Here is a 21,523-nt window from a genome sequence, read left to right on the forward strand (position 1 = left end):
CTCTGAGAGGGGACTATGGGGAAGCAGAGAGTCAGGGAGGATGGATGGAAGAGCACAGTCCAGGAGAGTTCCAGGGCAACTTGGCAGCGACCAAGGGCCAAGGCCAGTGGGATACCAGCACGTCTTCCAAGATGTCCCTGACCAGAGCAGTTGCCCAGTGAAGCAAGGGGTGACCACAGGCAGGGAGGCCTTGCCTAAACTTGGACCACCTCCCTCCCTGGGGGCTAGTCACACAGGCACGCATTGCATGATTCAGCTGACCGCTATAGGTGCCCAGCCCCTCCGCTGGCCTGCTTGGACCCATCTGCTGCACTGCTACTGCAAATGACGTGGTCACAGCAGCTCTGACCACAGAGAAGTGTCCACTCCCAGTGCTGGCAGCTGGAGATCAGTGCTCACCACTCCACATATACCTCCCTACAGGTCCCTCAAGCTGGACCAGCGCCTAACAGCTCTCAAGCCCACACCACTTTAAAGAGCCTGTCTTGGGCTGCTGTGGCTCACTGGGCTAGGCTGACTCCCGCGTCACCGGCATCTCTTTACACTGGTTTGAGTCCCAGCCGCTCCACTTCGCATCCAGCTGGGAAGGCAGCAGAAAATGGACCAAGTGCTTGGGTCCCTGCACTTGCTTGAGGAAGCCAGGTGGACTTCCCGGCTCCTGGCTTCAGCCTGCTCCAGCCCCTGCCGTTGTAGCCACCTGGGGAGTGAACCAGCACAGGGAAGGCCGCTGTCTCCTCTCTGTAACCCTGCCTTTCAAATGAATCTTTTTTTTTTTCTGCTTATCTGTTCATTTATTTATGTTAAAGTAACAAATTTACATAATCAGAAATTAGAGTAGAAATAATAATGTAAATATTTAAAAATAAATAAAAATACTATATCTAAATATAGTCACATTCTGAGGTTTCTAAGCCTGAGTTTTTGGTGGCAGGCTCAGTTTGGTTCATAATGTTGGCATCCCTGGGGTGGCATTGCCACGGTCCTTGCAGGCTGCTCCTGCTATAGCCATGGCAGGAGGCAGTGGCACCTGAAAGTTGGCTCTGGGCCTGGCGTGATAACCTGGTGGTTAAGGTCCTCACCTTGCATACACCAGGATCCCATATGGGCGCCAGTTCTAATCCCGGCTATCCTACTTCCCATCCAGCTCTCTGGGAAGCTGTGACATGGGAAAGCAGTCGAGGACAGCTCAAAGCTTTGGGATCCTGCACCTGCATGGGAGACCCGGAAGAGGCTCCAGGCTCCTGGCTTTGGCTCGGCTTAGAAATAGAAATCTTCAAAAAACAGAAAGAAAGTTGGCTCTGCACCATGCCCCATGCAGGCCCTGAGCCTGGGCCAATGCCTGCAGTTGGACTTGCCTGAGATGCAGCCAACACTGGGAAGTCACAGCTCTGCCCAGCACACCTGTCAGAGCTGAGAGGAGAGAGAACATTTGACCGTCGTCATCATCATGGAAGGCTTTAGCCCTCCTCTGAATGAGAGAAGGAGCCAATGGAGAACCCCAGGAAGAGAGAGGGCTCGCAAACGGGACCAGCAGCCCAGGTCTCCCCAGGCTGAGCCAAGCCCTGGGGTGGAGACGAGCGAGCATTGTTGGGTTCCCGTGGAGCACTGCAAGAACTGGTCAGATGGCCCAGCCATGTGTTTCCACACGTTTTACAAGATGAGAATTATTCCAATCATGTCCTAGGAATAGAAGGGAGATTTCTTATTCTGTTAAAGAGGATCTATAAAAAGCTTCTTAATGATGGAATATTTAACATCCCCCCCCCCACCCCGCCAGTGCGAGGCATAAGATGAGGACAGCAACAGCCACCACCACTACTACTCCATGTTGCTCCTTGTCTCCCCGCCCATGCCCACGCCCACAGAGGACGTGTCCAAGGGCCCAGCAAGCGAACACTGCGAGCCCCACCTGGTCTTGCGGCTGGCGTTCCCTGTGTCTGCACACAGCTAGGAGCCTCCCTCGCATGATGGGCTTGCATGCCGAGAGCATCATGAAGAAACACAGGGGTCATGTGGACAGCAGCCGTGGCCACAGCACTAGTGCCGACTGCCGGGCAGGGGGTGTAGGCGGGGCAGACACGCCAAGTGTCAGGCAGGATGCAGTGAGGTTCTGCATTTTGCTGTTCAGAACAACAGGGAGGGAGTTTAGTATGAAGTCTCCTGCTGTCTGCTATCTACTGTCCCTCGATGGTATCCAGGTTTATTGTTCTTAGGGTGGGGAGCCTACAGTGTCCAACAGAATCACGGAACATTCTGGAAGAAGCAGGTAGCATGCCCTGACTCCCACGTCCTCCTGGACCTGCAGTGTGGTGGATGCTGGCATTGCTCTGCCCTGATGCTGTGCCCCCTCCTGCTCCTGGGGCCACCTCAGTCACAGCCCTTAGACTGTCTCCTGCTCACCTGCCTCCAGGTACTGTGTCACTGATGGCATTATGGCGGGTCTTTGATTATGGTGTCCCGGAGGCCCAGGGCAGGCGGAGCATCATCCCAAAGCTGGGCTTGCATTTGGTTTCACTTCTGGCCATCCTCAAGCTGGACAGGCAGCTGGCCCCCACAGCTGCTACTCATGTCCCACCTGCTACAGCCATCATCCTGATCACAATACAGTCTTTCAGGCCCTGGCCACAGCAACAGCTGCGGACACCTTCCTGTGGGCAGCGGCCAACGGCTGCAGCTCAGCGCAGGGGGTGGCCGCCATGGGGGCTGGGCAAAGGGAGGACAGTCGTTAGGCCTGAGCCCAGGGAGCAGGAGGTAGGGACAGGGTTGTGGAATGAGAAGGTGGAGGGTTCAGGAGCAGCCCCACCCTCAGCAGGAACGCCACCCTGCTGGCAATCTCAGGGTCCTGGGCATCAGTTGTGTCATCTGTCCCTAGGGAGCCCCTGACGTCTGTGGGTCGCACAGCCAGGCCAGGTCCCTGCAGGGAGCGTCCTCATTGTAGAGAGCCGTGCTATGCCCCGAGAGCCCAGGAGCTGAGCCATGCCTGGTCCCTAGAGCTGGCTCCTGCCCAAGATTGGAAACAAACGATGCATGCACCTTCCAAGCCTTCAGTAGCAGAGCAAAACCACCAGGAAGGAGAAGCCACAGTGGGCTCTGAGGCGCCACTCAGAAATGACCTCTGTGCCCTGGGGCTAAGGGAGACCACGTCCAAGACAGGAGCCCCCCACCACCACACACACTTTTTAAGGTTTAATCCCACTATTTTATTTTGTAAAAATGTGTTTTCATTTTTTTTAAAGATTGATTTTATTTTTATAAAATCAGATGTACAGAGAGGAAGAGCTTTCATCTGATGATTCACTCCCCAAGTGACCGCAACGGCCGGTGCTGCGCCGATCTGAAGCCAGGAGCCGTGTTCTGGTCCCAGTGAGTGCAGCTTCTGAGAGCTCCTTCAGGTGAGCACCTGCGAGTATGAATGCTGGGCCATGGGCGAAGACGGAACACCTTCTCTCTCACAGACACCCTGTCCTCTCGCGAGGGGTCAGCGGCAGGTCCCTCAGCACGCGGGGCAGAAGGGAGCACCACCCACTCCCAGGGCCATTCAGTCTTCTCCAGTTGTTGCATGAGGTCAAGGGAGCAGACTGCTGCCCCCAGGACCATGAGGGACAAAGCTGTTGGATGCCCAGCATTTGGCCTCCCCTCCCCCATCCTCTGCGTGCATTATGGATATGGTATCCGAGCAACAGGAAGGGGCCAGCCTCAGACACCGGCTCTGCCCACACCCTGGGAATACGAGTGTGGTGGCCAGTCTCCAGCATGATCTTATGCCACAGCTGGAGGTTGCCCAGGGCACCACAGAAGGGTGCAGGTGTCAGCTGCCATGGCAAGATGGAGCTCCCTGCCCTGGCCTGAGCGTCCTGTGACAGATGATGTAGGGTCAGATGCTGGGGCTGGCCCAGACAGTGGGGCTGACAGCAGCCAGGACAAGCCAGTGGAGGCCAGCAGGAAGGGGTAGCAAGTGCAGTCAAGCTCCAGCCAGGATGTGTGTTCAGGAGCTGCCTGCCTCCACCCAGGGGCCTGGCCTCTTCTGGGTGTCTGCAGAGAAAGCAGCAAGTGTACAAACCTTCCTGCTCCCTGGGGCCCAAACTGAGCCCCAAGCCAGGCCTGCGGGCACCACTTTCCTGCTGGGGCTTGATGGCTTTGCTGAGCTGTCAGCAGAGTGCTTCAGCACCCTGTAGGACGCAGGTGCCAGTGGATGCTGCCAAGGAGCCGTCGACAGTGTCTCAGGGCCTCCGTGGGCTGCTGCTCCACTCCCCTTCACCTCCAGCTTGGGGTGGCCTTTGGCACAGCCACCTCCTCTGCCAGCACCCTCACCACAGGCCCTCTCTGTCGTTCAGTGCACAGCCACTCAGGATGTCTCCCAGGGCACCCATTCTAGATGCCACCTTCCAGCAGGTGCCCTTGTTTAAAGTCGGCCTGAAACAAGCCCTCAGCCACAGCACCCAAGGCCTGCCTTGAAGGGAGCTTTAGCATGGTTTCTGCCATGTGATGGGGTGTTCTGAGCCGTAACTCTGGCCTTCATTGCCACTCACTCCTACCCCACCCTCACCATCACCATCATCTTCATCATCATTGCCACCCATCTACTTGCCTCAAGCTTCTGTCTAGGCTGCCATGTCTAGTACTGGACGATCAGGTATCCATGCCCAGGCCCGATAGATGGTGGCCATGACAGCAGCCCCAGTTGGTGACAGGGATGGGGAGGCCAGGGCTTTCTCTGGGAGAGCAAGCCCCATGTGCAGCACTTTGGGCTCTGCAGATGTGATGCCTGTTGCCATGGTGACTGTCCTAACAATAACCTCCCAGCACTGATCTCCCCACACCCATCCCAGCTGCCACCTGGGAGGGAAAGCCCCACTTGGTTCTGCCTTTGAGGGAACAAGGACAAGATGGGAGGCAGCAATGACATGGGAGCAAGGGTGCTAAGGGCCCTCCCTGCGGGTGGGGGGAGGCTGCAGGCTCCTGGTGGCAGGCTGGCAGCCTCCTTACCCTCACCAGCCTTCTTCCCCTGCCAGGGAGGGTAGAGCAGTGGGGTGGGCGGGAAAGGGCTAGTCTGTGAGGGGGTGCAGGGTAGACTGCTGGCAGCGGTGAGCCCTGCCCTGCCCTCCCTCCTGAGTGGAGGCTGCCCAGCTGGCACATGTGGAACCCCACATCAGGCCCAGCATGCAGCAGGCCTCAAGCTGCATCCCTAGGTAACCCCAGCCTCTTTTTGTTTGTTCGTTTTTTTAATAAAAAACAATTTGAAATTTGAAATTCAGAGACAGCCAAAGAGAAAGAGATCTGTATGCTGGTTCACTTCCCAGGTGTGGCCGGAATTGGACTAGGCTGAGGCCAGGAGCCAGTAGCTTCTTCCTGGATCTCCTCTGTGGATTCAGTGGCCCAAGTACTTGGACCATCCTCTGCTGCTTTCCCAGGCTGTAAGCAGAGAGCTGGATCAGAAGTGAGGCACCCAGGACATGAGCAGGTGCCTAAATGGTATGCTGGTATTGCAAGCAGTGGTTTAAACCACCTATGCCACAGTGCCCACCCCAGTTGCTGACATCTTGTACAGCCTTGGTCCTGCCCAGTCTTCCTCTACCTTGCAAAAGGTGACCTCGCCAAGGCCCACCCAAGGTGCTGTGCCCCAGCCTAAGGCTACATGTAGGAAACTATGTGGGCATGTGTGTTTTGTGTGTGCTTATAAATACATGTGTTGATGTGTGTGTGCGCGCGCGTATAATGGTGTGCTGTTTGCGTGTGTGTGTATCTTCCTGTCCCAACAGTTGGTATCCCAGCTGCATTTGGTGGTGTCTCCAGGGCATGTTGACACAGGGACACTGGCACGTCATGCATGTGGGATTGCTGGGGAACTGGGTGAGGACACATAGGTGAGAGGCCCACAGCACACAGACAAGTCTGCAGCGTGAGGACCCCAGTGCCTGCACCTGCTGGACCACCCTTGGGCAGGGCAGGCGGTTCTGTGGAGTTACCAATCAGCTTGCTACACTCCCTGCTTCTGGGGCCAGCAGGTGCTGGGGAGACCCCGGGGTTCAACACAGGCCCCAGAGGAAACTTGAGCCAGGTCTGTGGGGCCCCAGCACCCTACTCCTATCTGCTGCAAAGGCCCCAGCTCTCACTTGCATCTCGCCTGGCTCTGATGGGCTCCTTTCCTGCTGCCACCACAGCCAGCTACTCCTGTGACTCCAGCATGTGGGACCTGCACTTGCCTGCATCATGCTTGTCCTTGTCCATCAACCATCTCCTGGGCGCAGGCCACCCAGGGCCTGGACTCATGGCCAGGACTGTGGGGTGTACCTTGCCTGAGAGGGCAGGAAGCTGGCCCCCTTTCCTGTAGTCCTGTGCTGGGGCAGCAGTCACCAGGATTCCAAAAGCTCCTAGCTCTGGCTGCAGGCTGGGGAAGGATGGGCTCAGAGCCCATACCAGAGGCAGTAGAAGGTTTTGGTGGCCAGCAGCCTCATTCCATCCACAGGTATTGAAATGTTCCTTAAAGCCACCAGGCTTGTGGTCTCAGATGGGAGTGGGCTGCCAGGCAGATCTGAAGTCCCAGTTCTGCCTCTGTTGTAGCCCTGTGCACTCCATTTGAAGGGGGCAGTGGGCACAGAGAGCCATATTTTCCTCGGCCAGGCCAAGCCAGGGCCATACAAGTGAACAAGTGTGGGCAGAGAGGATGTGCCCACCACCTGGGCAGGTGGCCCAGCCCTCTGGCCCAGGACCTCTGTTGAGCAGCTCTCACTGCAGGCCATTCCCAGAACCTCCACTTGGGATGCTCCCAGCCTTGGCCACGGGTCCTGGAGGAGTGGATGGGGGAGGCTGGGACCTTCTGATGGGCAGCCTCCAGTCCACCCTGTTGCTCCTCACCCAGGTGCCTGGTGTGTGCACCTAGGCAGGGAGGCCCTGGCAGAGGGGCCTGCACTGCACTGCATGTGGCACAGAGGACTCTGGCATCATCCCCACTCCTGGGGACGGGAGAGCGATACAGGAGCCTCAATGCCCTTTGCTGTTGGTGCCAGGGGGCATCCATGGATGAGAGAGCTGGGCTCCCTGTGTGCCCTGCAGGGTGTGGGTGCAGTGCAAGGGCGTGTATGTATGTGGGTGTGATGCAGATCCAGGCTGGGGGTGCAGGGCGCAGGCATAGTGTGGGGGCAGCCCATGTGCAGGTACAGCTGTAGGGCATGGATGCGAGGGTGCAGGTCTTGCCAATGAAAATCCGTGAGCCGCAGGGCGCGTAGGATGCATGGCATCGGTGCCTGTCCGAGTTCCTGGTGCAGCCGTGTGTGCTGCGCAGCACAGATGCATGTGCTTTGAAAGGCCTGCTGTATGTGTGGGTGTACGTGCGGGGCACCGGAGCAGGGCAGGTGCAGGCGCGGCCACAGGCGACGGTGGGATGTAGGTGCCAGAGCGGCGTGTGTGTTAGTGCATCAGCTCAGCGTTCAGGGACCGTGCGGGTGCAGGCGCAGCGTGTGCCGGGCGTGGTGCGGGTGCAGGACAGTGGTGTGAGTGCAGGGTGCGGGTTCGGTGCAGGTGCAACAGCGCTGGTGTGGTGAGGCGCGAGTGCAGAAGCAACGTGTGCGGGGCGCGGGTGCTGCGCGTGCTGGGGTAGCAGGCGGGGAGGCGCAGCGGCGCCGGTGGCGGCAGTGACAGCTCTCCCGCGCCTCCCCGCGTAGGTGTGCGGCGCGCTCCTGGCGGGACCCGAACGAGCAGATCTCGCGTGCGCCCGCCGCGCGCGCAGCCCCAGCCCGGCCCCCGCCCGGCGCCGCGAGCCGAGGTGTCTCCGCGCCCGCGCCCGTGTCGCCGCCGTGCCCGCGAGCGGGAGCCGGAGTCGCCGCCGCCGAGCGCAGCCGAGCGCACGCCGAGCCCGTCCGCCGCCGCCATGGCCACCACGGTGACCTGCACCCGCTTCACCGATGAGTACCAGCTCTACGAGGATATTGGCAAGTAAGAGCCGAGGCGCGCGCGCTGACCAGGACCCCCGGGCACGGAAGCCTCGGCCCAGCCGGCCTCGGGCGCACTGCGGCCCGGCGCGCCCCCGGCTCCTCCCGGCCCCGGCCCAGGCGTGTGCGGGCGGCTCCGTGCTGCCCGACCCCGACCCCGGCTCCGGGCTGCTGGACTTCAGTGCTCGGCCCTGAACAGTGTGGGGCCCAGGGATCTGGACTCGCCCGGCGGGGGCGGCAGCAGGTGTCCCCTAGCGCTGGGCAGACGTGACGCATTTGGCGGCGGGGAGGTCACCGAGGAGGGGCGCACCGGGGCCTGGCGCACCCGGACAGGTCGGTTGCGGTCCCGGGGGTCGCCCCCGCGTGGCGCGCTGTCCCCACCCCCATCGGGCGGCGGCGGAGGCGGGGGCGGCGGGACCCGCTCGGTGCCTGCTCCTGCACGGCCCCCTCCGCGCGGGGTGCCGGCGTGGGAGCAGCTCTGCGTGGGTCCCCAGGGAACCTGGGAGGATTTTCCCGCAGATTCTTCTGGAAACAGTTATTTGAAGGTGGAGGCGAGGTCAGGGAGCCCAGGTCAGGTCGGCATGATGGGGAACTGGGAACCCGTCGAGTGGGCTCCCGATTTCAGAGACGGCTCTGGAGGCTGGGTCTGTGAGCCTTATTTGTAGGCGCCGCGAGGGGAAGAGGCAGTGAAGGGCTGGAGCAGGTGGGGCCTCTGGGAAACAGGTGTCCCAGCCCCCAGGCTCGCTCTGCATCCTGCGCTACCCTGCCATGGTTCGGGGTCTCCAGGCCCAGAGTCGCGCCTCAGGTCGGAGGCCTGGAAGCCCCACAGCAGTCCTCTTCCTGGCACAGGGTTCCCCTCTAGGAACCACCGTGGCTACACCCCTTCCCCGCCCCACCCCCACGCTGGCCTCAGAACTCCTGGGTCTCCAGGGGCTGGGGCCCCATCCTTCCCCGCCCCCATCCTCCCCCGGCTCTGCTCTCCTGCGGGTGGGGGCGCTGGCGAGATTTCCTCTTACACATCCAGTGGCGGATCCTTTTTTCCCTTTACTAAAAAAGCGCCTGGTAGAAGCTTGTGGTGGGCGAGGGACATGGCTGGTAACTGTGGAGCGCCTGCAGGAGGGAGGGGTGTCGGCGGGTGCCTTCCCTGGCTTTCTCTGCACTTGGGGGTGCTCGGATCAGGCCCTGGGAGGGGTAGCCCAGTGTGGAGGGGCGGTGATGAGGGCACCTCAACCTTGGTGGAAGCTGGGTGGGCCTGGGAGGCAGCCCAGGAGAGAACTTCCCTTGCAGGCAGGGCATGGGCAGGGTTGGAGGCCCCCAGTGGGGTGGGGGCAGTGGACTAGTGTCCTGCGGGAGCCCTGCAGGTGTGTAGACCGGTCGAGGGCTGCGGTTGGTCCCAAGGGCCATCCTGTCCACCACTGTGGTCAAGAGCATGCAGGCCCTTTACCCCTCTCAGTGCTGCCCACTCCCTGCTGGGCCTTGGCCTCCCCTGTGGCCCGGGCCTCCTTCCCCAGGCAGCAGCTCAGATTGCCTGGGTCTCCCCTCAGCCTCCTAACCCAACAGCAGCTGGCCGTTGGAAGCTGCTGCCAGCTTGGGAGTGGAGGGCCCTAGGGCCAACTCCATGGTGGGACCAGGCGAGGGCTGGCACTGCCCACTGGGGGTAGGCAGGTTAGGCGCTGGCAGGGAGCGTGTGCCGAGCTGGGACAGGCATCTGGGCTGGCAGGGAGTGAGTCCAGGACCAGAGGGTGCATCCTGCCCGAGCAGCAGGCAGCCCAGCCCAGCCGCATCTGTGGAGCTCTCTGGCCCCAGGCCTGGTAGGGTGGGGTAGGGGCATGTCTGCTGGGGCAGGGCCAGGGGTGAGGAGGGACCCTAGGTGGAGATGGCATGAGGGCAGAGGGCTGGGAGAGAGGCTGGGGTCTGAGCAGCCGTGCTGGCTGCTTGTTGGCAGTGCTGGCCTGGGGCACAGTTGGTGCTTCCTCCCAATCCAGGTGGACACAGCCAAGTTTATTTAAAGCTTCAGCCCCTGGCACCCACTCACTCAGGCCAGCCGAGCTTCCTGTGGCCCCTGCTGGTGGGCAGGCTGAGATGTGGGACCATGGCAGTGTTGGTGGCGCAGCCTCTCCCTTGCCCCTCGCCCTCTCTACTTTGCTCCTGGGCCTCAGCGCTGGCTCAGCCGCCCGAGGTCCTGCGGCTCGGGGGCTCTCCTGGCACGCCATGATCGTGCAGTCCTGCAGGCTCATGGCCGCTTGTTCAGGAGCCAGGCTGAAGCTTCCTTGAGCTTGAGGACCCTGAGGCGGCAGGCAGGCGGAGCTCAGCGAGGAGGCCCCGCGTGCAAGCGGGCCAGCCTGCAGCGTGGGTGGTGGGCTTCTGCATCTCACAGATTTTAGTAATTCTGAAAATACCGGGAGTCGTCAAATCATGGTGACTGTCTGCTGCTTGGAGTGGGAAACTGTCTTTGGCCGTTTTGGCTTTGAGTTTTCTCTCTGATTTTTAAGCTATAAGAAGTAGAATATTGCAAACAAATGTATTCAGAGCGCGTTTCCCTTGGCGACGGCCACGTATGCGCACAGTCTGTCCTGGGCCCCTCCTGTGCCCTCACATGCAGACACTTGGAGGCCGGGGTTCTTCCGGGTTCTCCGTGGAGAGTCACTGGATGTGGACAGACTGGGTTTGGTTGGCCCTTGGACGTGGAGTCCAGGCTGCCTCCTGGTTTCCCGCACTGACTGTGTTGGCTGGCACAGCCTTTGTCCCAGGAAGGGTACCCCTCCCTGTGCTATGATGTCAGCACTGGGTGAGAAGAGGGTGCCGATTTCAGGGGTCCTCTTTCTGGGGAGTCCTTGTCGCAAAATATGGGTGCCGTCTGGGGGACCTAGGGGTTGGATCGCAGTTTTGTGGCCCATAGGAGACAACCCCCCAGCAAGCCCTGAGAGTCAGATCTGACTGGCGATTCAAAGAGACCCCCATCACCCCCCCGCCCCCCCCCCCACGCTCAAGGACGGTGAGCAGCTTGCTGAGCCCTGGGCACCAGGGGGCCTGGGGGTGCACCCCCTCCCAGCCACTCCAGCTCGGGGGACAGGGACTGGAGCTCATCTTAGTGTGTCGTTGACACTGGGGTACAGGGTTGTCTACCCCAGCCACAGGGGGCAGTCAGCGTGCTGGGTGGCAAGTGGACAGTGCACTGGGCCGCCGTGAGCTGGCGAGTGGACAGTGCACTGGGCCGCCGTGAGCTGGCGAGTGGCCTGCTAGGTGCTTCATAGATACATAGAGGACATCCGTGCAAGTGGACTTCTGAGTCTGGTTTCTAGGGAGGAAGGGAATTGGGGTGGGGGGTGTAAGCACCCTGTTTACCTTTTCCCTCCCTGAGTGCGCCCAGCGCCATCCCCCCTTCCCAGGTCTCTGCCCTGTACTCGGCTTGTCCTTCCCACCCAGTCTTGCCAAAGCGCCCTGCGCCGTCTCCCCAAGTGTGGAGGGGCGTGATGGGTCCTGGTCTCAGCTCGCTAACGAGGGTAGTCTAGGAAGGTGCGGCACAGGCCTGCGGAGGCTGGCGGCCAGCGGTGGCAAGGCGGGCGGCTGAGTTACTATGTAATGGTATTTTTATACCATAACCTACTTTGCTGAGGAGCTAAGAATACACCGCGTGCTCGCCGCCCGGACTCTCTCCTCCCTGGTGACGGTTGCTCGCACCTAAATGGCGCTGCTTCATGCGCGTACCCAGTCTGGGATCGGGCACGGTGGTCATCCCCAGGTCTCTGCAGTGGCAACAGTGGCCTGTGGAGATCCTGTCCCTGCAGACCCCCTGAGCTTTGCTACTCTGCGGGTCTCGCCTGCTCCCCTCCCAGGTTTTCGGCGCTCCTGCGCCCTGAGGTTGCACACACTGATGGCTAACCTGTGGCCGGGTTACAGGCTCCCCAGGGATGTACCTGGCCATGGCCACTGGCCTGCCATGCTGTCTTTGTGTTTCCCAAACCCACGGCACTGCCCACGGCTCCTACTTATGAAAACGTCATCACCCTCTGTGGTCTCTCCATAACAACCAGATCTCTGCCCCCATTTGGGACCTTTAAGGCTCAAAAATCTTACTTCATGCAGAGAGTTTACCAAGGGCATGTGGACATTTTATAAAACAAGGATGCAGGCGGCACAGTTGGGATGCCCCCTCACTGCTCAGAGGCACCTGGCCTGGGGGTGCCAGTCCTGTGTGACATGCTCACATATCCATACATGTGTGTGAGTGCACACAGACGTGTACCCCACTCGCATGTGAATTGGAAACACAGAAAGTGCCATGCATGTGCTTCCTGCCACGGCTGCTGGGCATTTCACGCCCCTCTGACATGCATGTGCTTTTAAGTCCATGATTTTGAAACTCCTATTCCCCTATGGAGCATATGAGGAGATTGTGGGACCCTGTGTGTGAGACCACAGCCTGGAGGGTCATCAGGAGGTGGCGACTGCATCTCTGTCAAGGAAGAGGAGAGCTCGGGCAGCACAGGTGGTACTGGCAGGTGTGTGCTGATGCTGGTCTCCCTGGAGGGAGCTAAGGGTGCACTGAGAGTCCCCCAAAACTGAGGATCCCAGCGGGGCTGGCTCTTGTGTCTGCCTCCCAGGCCTAGAAGTCACAGCAAGTTCCACAGAGGCAGATGTGCCATGTTGGCCTGGGTGAGCCAGTAGGGCCCCTGCTGCCTGACATCCCCTGCCGGGCCCGAGGAAGGGACGTGAGGTCCCTGGAGACTGCAGATGCATCTTCAGAGATGCCAGGGCCTCTTCCTCCCCCACACAGCTGGCACCGATGGGATGACTGGGAGGCATCCTTTACTCTGCCAGTGTAGACACAGAAGAATGGATTATGTATCGATGCGGCTCTAGCCAGATTAGTATGTTGGCAGAGCACCTAGCAGTATGTCGTGTACTCATTTTCATAAAATCTGCATTTGCTTAGAGCAGAGACCCCTGCTCATGTTGGGAGTTGTGTTGCTGAGCTGCCAGGGCCCTGAGTGGCAGGCTTGGTTTCCTGGGTTGATCCCAGACTGAACCAGGGCATAGTGGGCAGTGGCCCTTTACGAGTGGGAATAATAGTCATTAACAAAGAAAGCGTCTATTGAGTTCTGGAGCAGATTGGCAGTAGCTGGGTGGAGACTTGAGAACCACGCTGCCACCTGTCCTGGGGCAGCTCTTGGCAGGTGGGGTCCACAGGGAAGGGGACGAGGCCTCTGCCTTGAACTCCGCCCCTCCACCCGCCTGACAGGCGTGTCCTGTCTCTGCATTTGACACCAGGATTGATGCGGACCTGCAGGCGGCACCCAGCAGAGGCTCCATGACCATGGCCTGGGTCACCCAGGCCGCCTTGCAGGGCAGTGGCTCACCCACCCTGCATGGGCGGCCTGTAGGGACTCATGGTGCTCGGCAGCTGGGCTGCAGGTCTGCCCCCTCACCTGCCCCTTGGCAACCATGGAGCTGGACCCCAAGGGACTTGTCTTGCTTACCCACTTCCTCATATAGGTCTTCACATGTGTCCAGGTGTGTCAGCTACAATCCCTTCCTCAGAGGCCGGGAGGACTGTCCAGGGCAGTGAGCAGGGGCTCCAGGGCCTGAAGGAGCAGTCTGCTGCAGATGACCCCGAGACAGTGGGTCCTGGCCTTGGCTGTGCATCAGAGCCCGTCCATCTCTGTGGTGGCACCGTAGATCCAGCCTAACCACTTGCTGCGGCCTCAGCTCCAGCCCATGTTGCCTTAAGAGTCCACTCTAATCTGCGGCTTTGGCTATTAAACGTGGGTGCTGGGGGCCTGAACTGCTGTGCTGACCCCTCTGCGTATTTCTCTGCATGGCCCAGATGTCCTGTCATACCGCATGTCCTGATTTGGGCTGAACATGGTCCAGTACGGCAGCAGCTGCTGGCTTGGGTCACAAGGGCCTGTGTGTCCAGACCCCCTTGGCTGCTGGCTTTTCTTGAAGCTGCAGGTTGCGGTTGGGGCCGTGTCAGCTCTCAGGTGCTCCTGTTCAGCCGATCCACCACTTGGTCTGTGCACATGTGCCTGGCATCTCCAGGAACCAGGCATCAGTGGGGAGCAGCGCAGCCAGGGGGCGGGGGTGGGGGGTGCCTTCCCCAAGAGGCCCCTGGCCTAACAGCCATCTGAGTGTGAACCAGCAGATGGAAGATCTCTCTCTCTCTCCTGCCTCTTTTTGTAACTCTTTCAAACAAATAAATACATTTCTAGGAAAGTAGAGTCTACATAATCACCATATTGACCAAATAAACAAAGTAGCTGCAGGGTCATCACAGTAGATGCAGAGAAAGCCTGTGGAGGCAATACTCTTCTCTAATGAAGAACAAACAAAACACCCAGCAGGCTAGAACAGACCTTTGGAAAAAGACATTTATGACAAACCTAGAGCGAACGTTTTTATGAAACACTCACTTTCCCCACGCCCAGTGATCACGGCCGGGAGCAGGCTGTTGGCTCTCTGCTGCCTGCCCGTCAGAGCAAGTGGGCAGGAGAAGGACGCACAGGCGCAGGGCACAGGGAAAGTGCCTCCATTTGCCAACAGCGTGGTTCTGTATGGAAAAGCCTCAGGAATCCACTAGAAGCCGTCAGAGATGCATGACACAGAATCAATATTCAAGAATTCATTGTATTTGATTAAACTATGGCAATATTTGCTGTCAAAATATTGTAAATATTTTATTTACAGCAGCATCTGAATAATTGAGAACTGTCTTGTAATGAGTTTAACAAAAGAAGCACAAGATGGTACATTGAAAACTATTGAGAGAAGTTAGGAGACTCAGAGACATGAGAAGCGATCCGCTAGCCTGGAAGAGCTGATGCCGTGGGTGACATACACTCTGCACTGAGTCTTGGGGTGAACGCTATCAGAACTCTAGTTGTCTTTCTGGCCACAGTTGATAGGTGGGTGCTAAAATTCACGTGAGAATCCCAGGAGCCCAGGACGGCCAAGGCAGTGTTGGCAAACAGTGAGCTGGAGACACTACGTGCCACCGCCACAGCAGATGTGACCATCATGTCGGCGAAGGCGGGAGCAAATGCCTACCCCCCAGCAGGCTGAGTGTGCCCAGGGTGCCCTGGGCGTTGGGCGTGGTGTATGCCAGCTGGGCAGTCTCAGAGCAGTGAGGATGGAGCCCTACCTGGTTATCTCACCATGTATCATGGACTTAAATATGGGAGCTGTATTAAACCCTCAAGGAGATTTGGAAGTGAATGTTGGTGACCTTGGGTTGGATGTTGGTTATTTTAGATATGGTCCCCAAAGCATGACCAGTTATGACAGATCAGACATCAACGTGAAAGCCACAACACTGTCCAGAAAACGATGAGGCTGCCTTGGGAAGGGAGAGGCCGTTTGCAAACAACACACTCTGGAGGAATCTGTGTTGGAAAGTTCTGGAACTCTTACTCCATCACAGTAACAAGAATCAGTTTAGACCTGCACTGGGGAGAACTGATCTGTGGCTGCGGCTGGCACTTTCCCAGGTGTGCACCTGAGGGCTGTGTAGACCCGGACGCTAGCAGGGCCATGTTTGTCCCCACCGTGTGTGAGCAGAAGCCATGTCCCTTGCCAGCCGAGTGGCTGAGACAGCATGGCCCAACTGCACCCTGCACAGACAGATGTGGAGTTCTAGAAAATGTCACCCCATCCCATGGCAGGTGTGAGAACACTACCAAAGGCCTGTGGGACACCCAGGCCACTGGGTGTTGCAGCAGGCTCGTCTGGGAGAGGACTGAAGGATGGGTGCCTAGCTCTGGGAATGCAGTGTTTAACCCTCTGGGCGTGCCAGCTTCAAACCTTCTATAGCCATGTTCCCTGTTTCATCAAGAAGTTCAAGTGTGGAAACTGCTTGCAGAGCAAAGTCTTCTGCATCCAGAGGCCAGCGTTGCTGGTCGCTGAGAAGTGACCTGAAGGCCTAGGTGATGGCAGAGCCTAGCCGGCATGAGCCGGTCCTGTGACGGGAGGGCCTGGTGTGTGTCCGATGACTGTGTCGCTAAAGTTAGCTAGTCCCTGGGCATCTGCTGGATGCCAGCTCAGAGCCAAGTGCAGGCCAGGCGCTAGGGTGGGGGTGGTCAGTCAGGCCCCTGCTGGTGACAGAAGAGCCCCTGGGAGCAGAGCCAGGTGCCGGGAGGGCTCTGACCCGCACCCAGGTGTCGCAGGCACCTGGAGAAAGCCCGGCCCCTTCCAGAGAAAATGGATCGGCTGGGGAGACATCTGCCCCACTGCACTCTGGGAACTGCCTTTTGGGGGCTGGCGGCTTAGCAGGCCAGTGCCCTTCAAGGGTCGCTTTCCAAAGTGTCTCTCACCACTATCCTATCTGAGGCTTTGGTGTTGCTGCAGTGAAGGGGTCCCATCCACCAGTCCCCTCTTTTCTTTCTTGGAGAAGATCTGGCCCTGCAAGCCTGGGTACTGCTGCTCGCTGTGGAGCTCCCAGGTGCATATGTGGCTGTGCGTAGGCCCCAGCTGGGCTGTGGAAAGTCAGGGTAGCGGGCCCACTGAGCAGGTAGAGAACACAGCCAACCTGGGAGCCCTCGTCTCCTGGAAATGACGGATCAAGCCTGGGTCTCTGCCTGCACAGATGGAATCCCCCACCCATCCGGAGCCCTCTGCCTCCCATGCCTCCATTGTCACGTAGTCCCAGGGACTAATATGCAATGGCTCATCTGACCAGAGGCCTGGAGCAAGGCCTCTGCAGCCTGTCCTGTTGGAACCCGCCTTGGCGGGCTCTTGGGTTCCCTGGTGGCACCCGGGGCAGACAGCCTGTCCTGTGGAAGAGGTCTCTCTCTGCGCTCTCTCTGTTTTCCCCGAGCGGGGGCAGAGTGGGCACAGCTTGTCCCTGTGTCCATACCTGGGCACACATAGGAATTTTTTGTTTAAAGACACAGGATTTTAAAAAACATTTATTTATGCATTTGTTTATTGGAAGGCAGTGTGACTTAGGGAGAGGCAGAGAGCTCTTCCATCTACTGGTTCACTCCTCAGATGGCCACAGTGGTCAAGGTTGGGCTAGCCTGAAGTCAGGACCCTGGAACACCATCTGGGTCTCCCCCCTTTGGGTCCAGGGAGCCAAAGAATTGGACCGTCTTGTTGCCCTTGCAGGTACAATTGCAGGAAGCTGGCTCCAAAATGGAACAGTTGGATTTGAACTGGCACCCATATGGGGGTTCAGGTGGCAGCATAGCCCTCTGTGCCACAGGGCAGCCCCCGCCCTTTCTGTGAAGTCATGGATTTATGTCTGGAGACTGGGGTTTTTTTTTTTTCCTCTGCAGCTTTCTTTTCTATAACCAGAGGTCGTGATTTGATTCATCACGTGGCACAATAGGGTGGTTTTTTTTTTAAAAGATTTATTTTTTTTTATTACCAAGTCAGATATATAGAAAGGAGAGACAGAGAGGATCTTCTGTCTGATGATTCACTCCCCAAGTGAGCGCAATGGCCGGTGCTGTGCCCATCTGGAGCCAGGAGCCAGGAGCCAGGAGCTTCCTCCAGGTCTTCCACACAGGTGCAGGTTCCCAAAGCATTGGGCTGTTCTCAACTGCCTTCCCAGGCCACAGGCAGGGAGCTGGATGGGAAGTGGAGCCACTGGGATTAGAACTGGCACCCATATGGGATCCTGGCATGTTGAAGGTGAGGACCTTAGCTGCTAGGCCACACCGCCGGGCCCTTATGGCACAACAGGTTTTAAAGCAGCATTGTACATAGGAGCTTCCTTATTCCTCAATGATAAGATATGCACTATAGTAGCAATTTACCATTTGCACTGTCTTAAAGTGCCCAGTTCATGGCATCAGGCATACTTGTCAACACCACCCATCTCTGGAACCTTCTCCTCTGTCCCCTTTCCTCACCCCCAGCCTGTGTGTGGCACCCCATCCCACTCTTTCCCAGCCACTCTGCTCCCAGGATCCTCTGTGCATGGAGTTGGTGACTGGCTTGTCCAGGTGTGTTGGCTCATGGTTTATCCGCTCTATGTCGCTGGTGGAGACCCTCCTCCTGCTGGGCCGTGAGCTGGTCTGACCTTGTCTCATGGACCTGAAATGCCCACAGAATAAAGGTCTTGCAGACTGTTCCTTGTGTAGGCCTTGCAGGAAAGGAGCCAGTGGATGCAGGCCCCTGCCATGAGTGCGGTATGGGATCCCCACTCTGCCCATGCCCGACCAAGGCCCTCCAACTTCCTGCATGTGCTTCTTGAGGGACGTGGCCTGCCTTGGCTCTCCCCTGTTGCCATTTCAGATGCTCCAGGCTGTGATGCAGGCTCTGTCCCCAGAGGTGACTTTCCTGCAGAGTGTGCAGGTGGGACCTGGGGAGAGCTGCGGTGGGGGGATGGGGGCTCTGCTGCCACTGACTCAAAACTCAAGGTCTGGGAACTTCCTGGGGGCACTGGGACCTGTGGGTTCTTGGGTGGGCTGCCCGACTTGGGGTAATGGTGATGGGCCCTCAGGAGGTGCGAGTGTGCATGCAGGGTGCAGTGGGCACCTCAGCTGTTCCCCCCATAGCCAGTTTGGGGCCAGCAGCCACGCGGGCCTCTGGACACAAGACGGACCCGGGGTCTTGCATGGCCCCCTTTTCTGGCCTCTGTGCATGGACACTTAGCTGCCCCCCAGAGTGTTCCTGCAGACCCAGCTGAGGCAGGACAGCTGGGTAGGTCCTAGGGGTAGGTGCTGAGGAAATTGCCAGCAGTAGGGGCATGGCATGTAAGGGAGAGATGGGAAGAAAGGGGGTGCATGGGCCCTTGGGCAGGGTGCCCCACGGACAGGTGTGACGGGGGTGCCGCCTCCAGCCCACCTGGCCTTCCTGTCCAGCATCGCGGCTCCCCTGCCTGGCCAGCACACGTGTACTGGTGTTTGTCTGATGAGCGGTTCCCGGTGGCACTCCAGAGCTGAGAGGAGGGATAGCTTTGCCTCCTGTACGCTCCTGCTGGCCGCCTCCATGCGGGCCCAGCTGCCAGGGAGGACACGTGGGCTGGGCACAGCTCCTCTAGGCCAAGGACTGCACCACTGGGTGGATGTGGGCCAGCGGGTAGCTCCCTGCTGGATGGGCCCGAGGGCCCCAAGCGTAGGCAGGAGAAGAATGGCAAGGATGCGGCCAGCCCAGCCTGTCCCTAGCTGGGGCCACGTGATGCCCACATTGACAGAGGAAGCAGGGTGGCCACTGTTTGTTCCACACCCCTGCTACCGCCCCTGTTCCCATGGCCGGGATGTGTCAGAGGCTCCGTGAGCAGCAGGACTTGCCCAAGGTTTCCTTGGGGGTAAGCTGAGAGCAGTGTGGGCTCCCACCCCAGCTGGGCTGGCCCTGCCCGTCCTTCTCAGACATCATGGGACACTGAAGGAAATCCTTTGTGGCTGGAGATTTGGGCAGCTCACTGTGGGCCCTGGGGAGTGTTGAACCGCAGGGGTGGAGACCCTTGTGGACAGCATTTGTCCGTGTTCCCTGTGGCCGCCATAAAGCCATCAGTGTGGCAGATTCTGCCTGAGTGCTGGGAGGAGCTGCCCAGACCCACAGCCTCGAGGCAGCAGCCTTGGCTCCCTGCTGGGCCCCTGTAGCACCCCCGCCTGGCCAAGCCCTGTCTCTGCCAAACTTGGGTCCTGTGGGTCGTTCTTGTTCTTGTCCTGCCTCTCCCACAGCACGGGACAACACTGTTCACCCCAGAGTCCTCTTCGGCACAGAGGGGCAGGCCATCCTTGGGGTCTGCAGAGCTCAGGGGTTCAAGGCGGGGTGTGGGGTGACTCAGGTCATCTCTTGTCACACTGCTCCTGGGTTGTAGGGTTGGGTGTCCTGAGGCACCTCAGTTGGGTGCAGTGTTTTGTTTGTTTTTAAAGATTTGTTTAATTGAAAGAGCAGTGGAATTCGCTCCTGCAGTGGGCACAGCAGCTGGGGTTGGGCCAGTCCATGATCCGGAACCAGGAGCTCCAGCTCCAGTGGCCCACTTGGCTGGCAGGAGCCTGTGCCCTTAGGCCACTGTCTACTGCCTTCCCGGGTTCCGGGAGCTCGACGACAAGCAGAACGGACAGGACTAGAACTATTGCTCGGATTTGAGATGCCAGTACTGCAGACAGCTAGTTAGCCCTCTGCACCGCAGTGCAGCCCTCTCTCCTGACTGCCTGCCTACCTATCTATCTAGGAATGTTGCAGCTTTGCATTTTTACATTTAAGGCTGAGTCCACTCTCAGTTTATTCATATATATATATATATAGTGCATTTATTCGCAAAACAGATAGAGAAGGAGAAAGAAAAGTGTATCCATTGTTCAATGAGAGAGAAAGCAAGAGAGGTGTTGCTATTGGTTCAGTCCTGTCCCCTGAAAGACAGAGCTGTGGGGCTAGACCAGGCTGCAGCCAGGAGCTTGGCCGTCCATCCAGGCCTCCCATGAGGGGAGCAGGGACCCGAGGACTGGGATGCCTCCCACTGCTTTCCCAGGCACCTTAGCAGAGCAGCCGGGACTCCCTTGGGCATCACAGGGGATGCGAACATTGCAGGCGCTGCAGGCGGCCGTCTACTGTGCTACAACGCTGCCCGCTCTGTTTTTGCTTCGTTCACCTGCCTAGCAGTTTCTCAACTTTATTGATATTTTAAAAGCAGCAGCTTTAGACTTTGTTGATTTTCTGCATTGATTTCATTGGTTCTGGTTTTTATCGGTTTTGTCTCTTTTCTTCTTTCTTACTTTCTCTGGATGGAGGATTATTGATTTTGGATTTTTGTTCCTTTCTAGTATGTGCAATTGATGCTATAAATCTTCTAAGGATGACTTTGGCTGCATTCCACAAATTTTGATAAGTTACATTTTCATTTTCATTTAGTTCAACCTATTTTTAAATTTCCTTTGAGAGTTTGTCTTTCCCTTTTTTTTCCCATTTGGCAATATCTGTGTATTTTAAGCTTCTGCTGCTGTCTTGCTGTTAATGGGTATTTAGCTGAATTCCACGGCAGTTGGACCATGTTGTTTGTTAAGCTTGTTGAGGTCTGTTTCTGACCCGGGCTGGTGACCGTTCAGGGTGAGCCTGAGAAGGAAGGGTGTGCCGCTGTGGTTGTGTGAAGGAGCCCCTGGACGCCCACCCGCTGGGCGCTGGGCGGGGCTGTCAAGGTCAGCCGTGCCCCCCCCCCCCCCGCCTGCCGGATCCGCCCATCTCTGGCACAGGTGTTGAGTCTCCATGGTGACTGGAGATCCATCTGTGTCTCCTGCCAGTTCCATCTGGTTTCGCCTCATGTATTTGGATGCACACTGAAGAGTGCTTCTCTTGGAAAACTGGCTCCTTTATCACTATGAACAGTGTATATCTTTTAAAATACATTTATTTTCATTTCATTTCAAAGGGAGGGAGGGAGGGAGAGATCAACTGATTTATTCCACTGGCTGGTTCATTTCCCAAATGCCTGCACCAGCCAGGACTGCACCAGGGTGAAGCTAGGAGCCGGAAGCTCCATCTGGGTCTCCTGCGTGGATGGTAGGAGCTCGCCTGTGAGCCAGTATCTGCTGCCTCCTGTGTGCATTGGCAGGAAGCTGCATTACAAGTTGAATAGCTGGGATTAGCAACAATGCTCTGAGTGCAACGTTGGCATTCAAAGCAGTGTGGCTGCTTGCTTAGCCTGCCGT

At 58.1% G+C, this 21,523-nt stretch overlaps 1 protein-coding gene across 16 annotated transcripts in view; it reads left to right on the top strand.

Moving 5' to 3' along the window:
- Positions 1-7,659: 7,659 nt before the first annotated feature.
- The window catches only part of CAMK2B (calcium/calmodulin dependent protein kinase II beta), a 54,671-nt gene continuing 40,807 nt past the window's right edge, over positions 7,660-21,523 (top strand). For 9 of the 16 annotated variants that reach the window (XM_040965077.1, XM_040965081.1, XM_040965074.1 and 6 more), the window contains exon 1: positions 7,868-7,932. In XM_040965077.1, the coding sequence (XP_040821011.1) occupies positions 7,868-7,932 (65 nt within the window). Of the gene's footprint in view, positions 7,933-21,523 lie in introns of all 16 variants that reach the window. The other 7 variants (XM_040965078.1, XM_040965082.1, XM_040965087.1 and 4 more) reach the window with 2 other exon arrangements.

Source organism: Ochotona curzoniae, unplaced genomic scaffold, assembly GCF_017591425.1.
Source record: "Ochotona curzoniae isolate NIBS_2020 unplaced genomic scaffold, NIBS_Ocur_1.0 scaffold_3835, whole genome shotgun sequence".
Taxonomy (NCBI): domain Eukaryota; kingdom Metazoa; phylum Chordata; class Mammalia; order Lagomorpha; family Ochotonidae; genus Ochotona; species Ochotona curzoniae.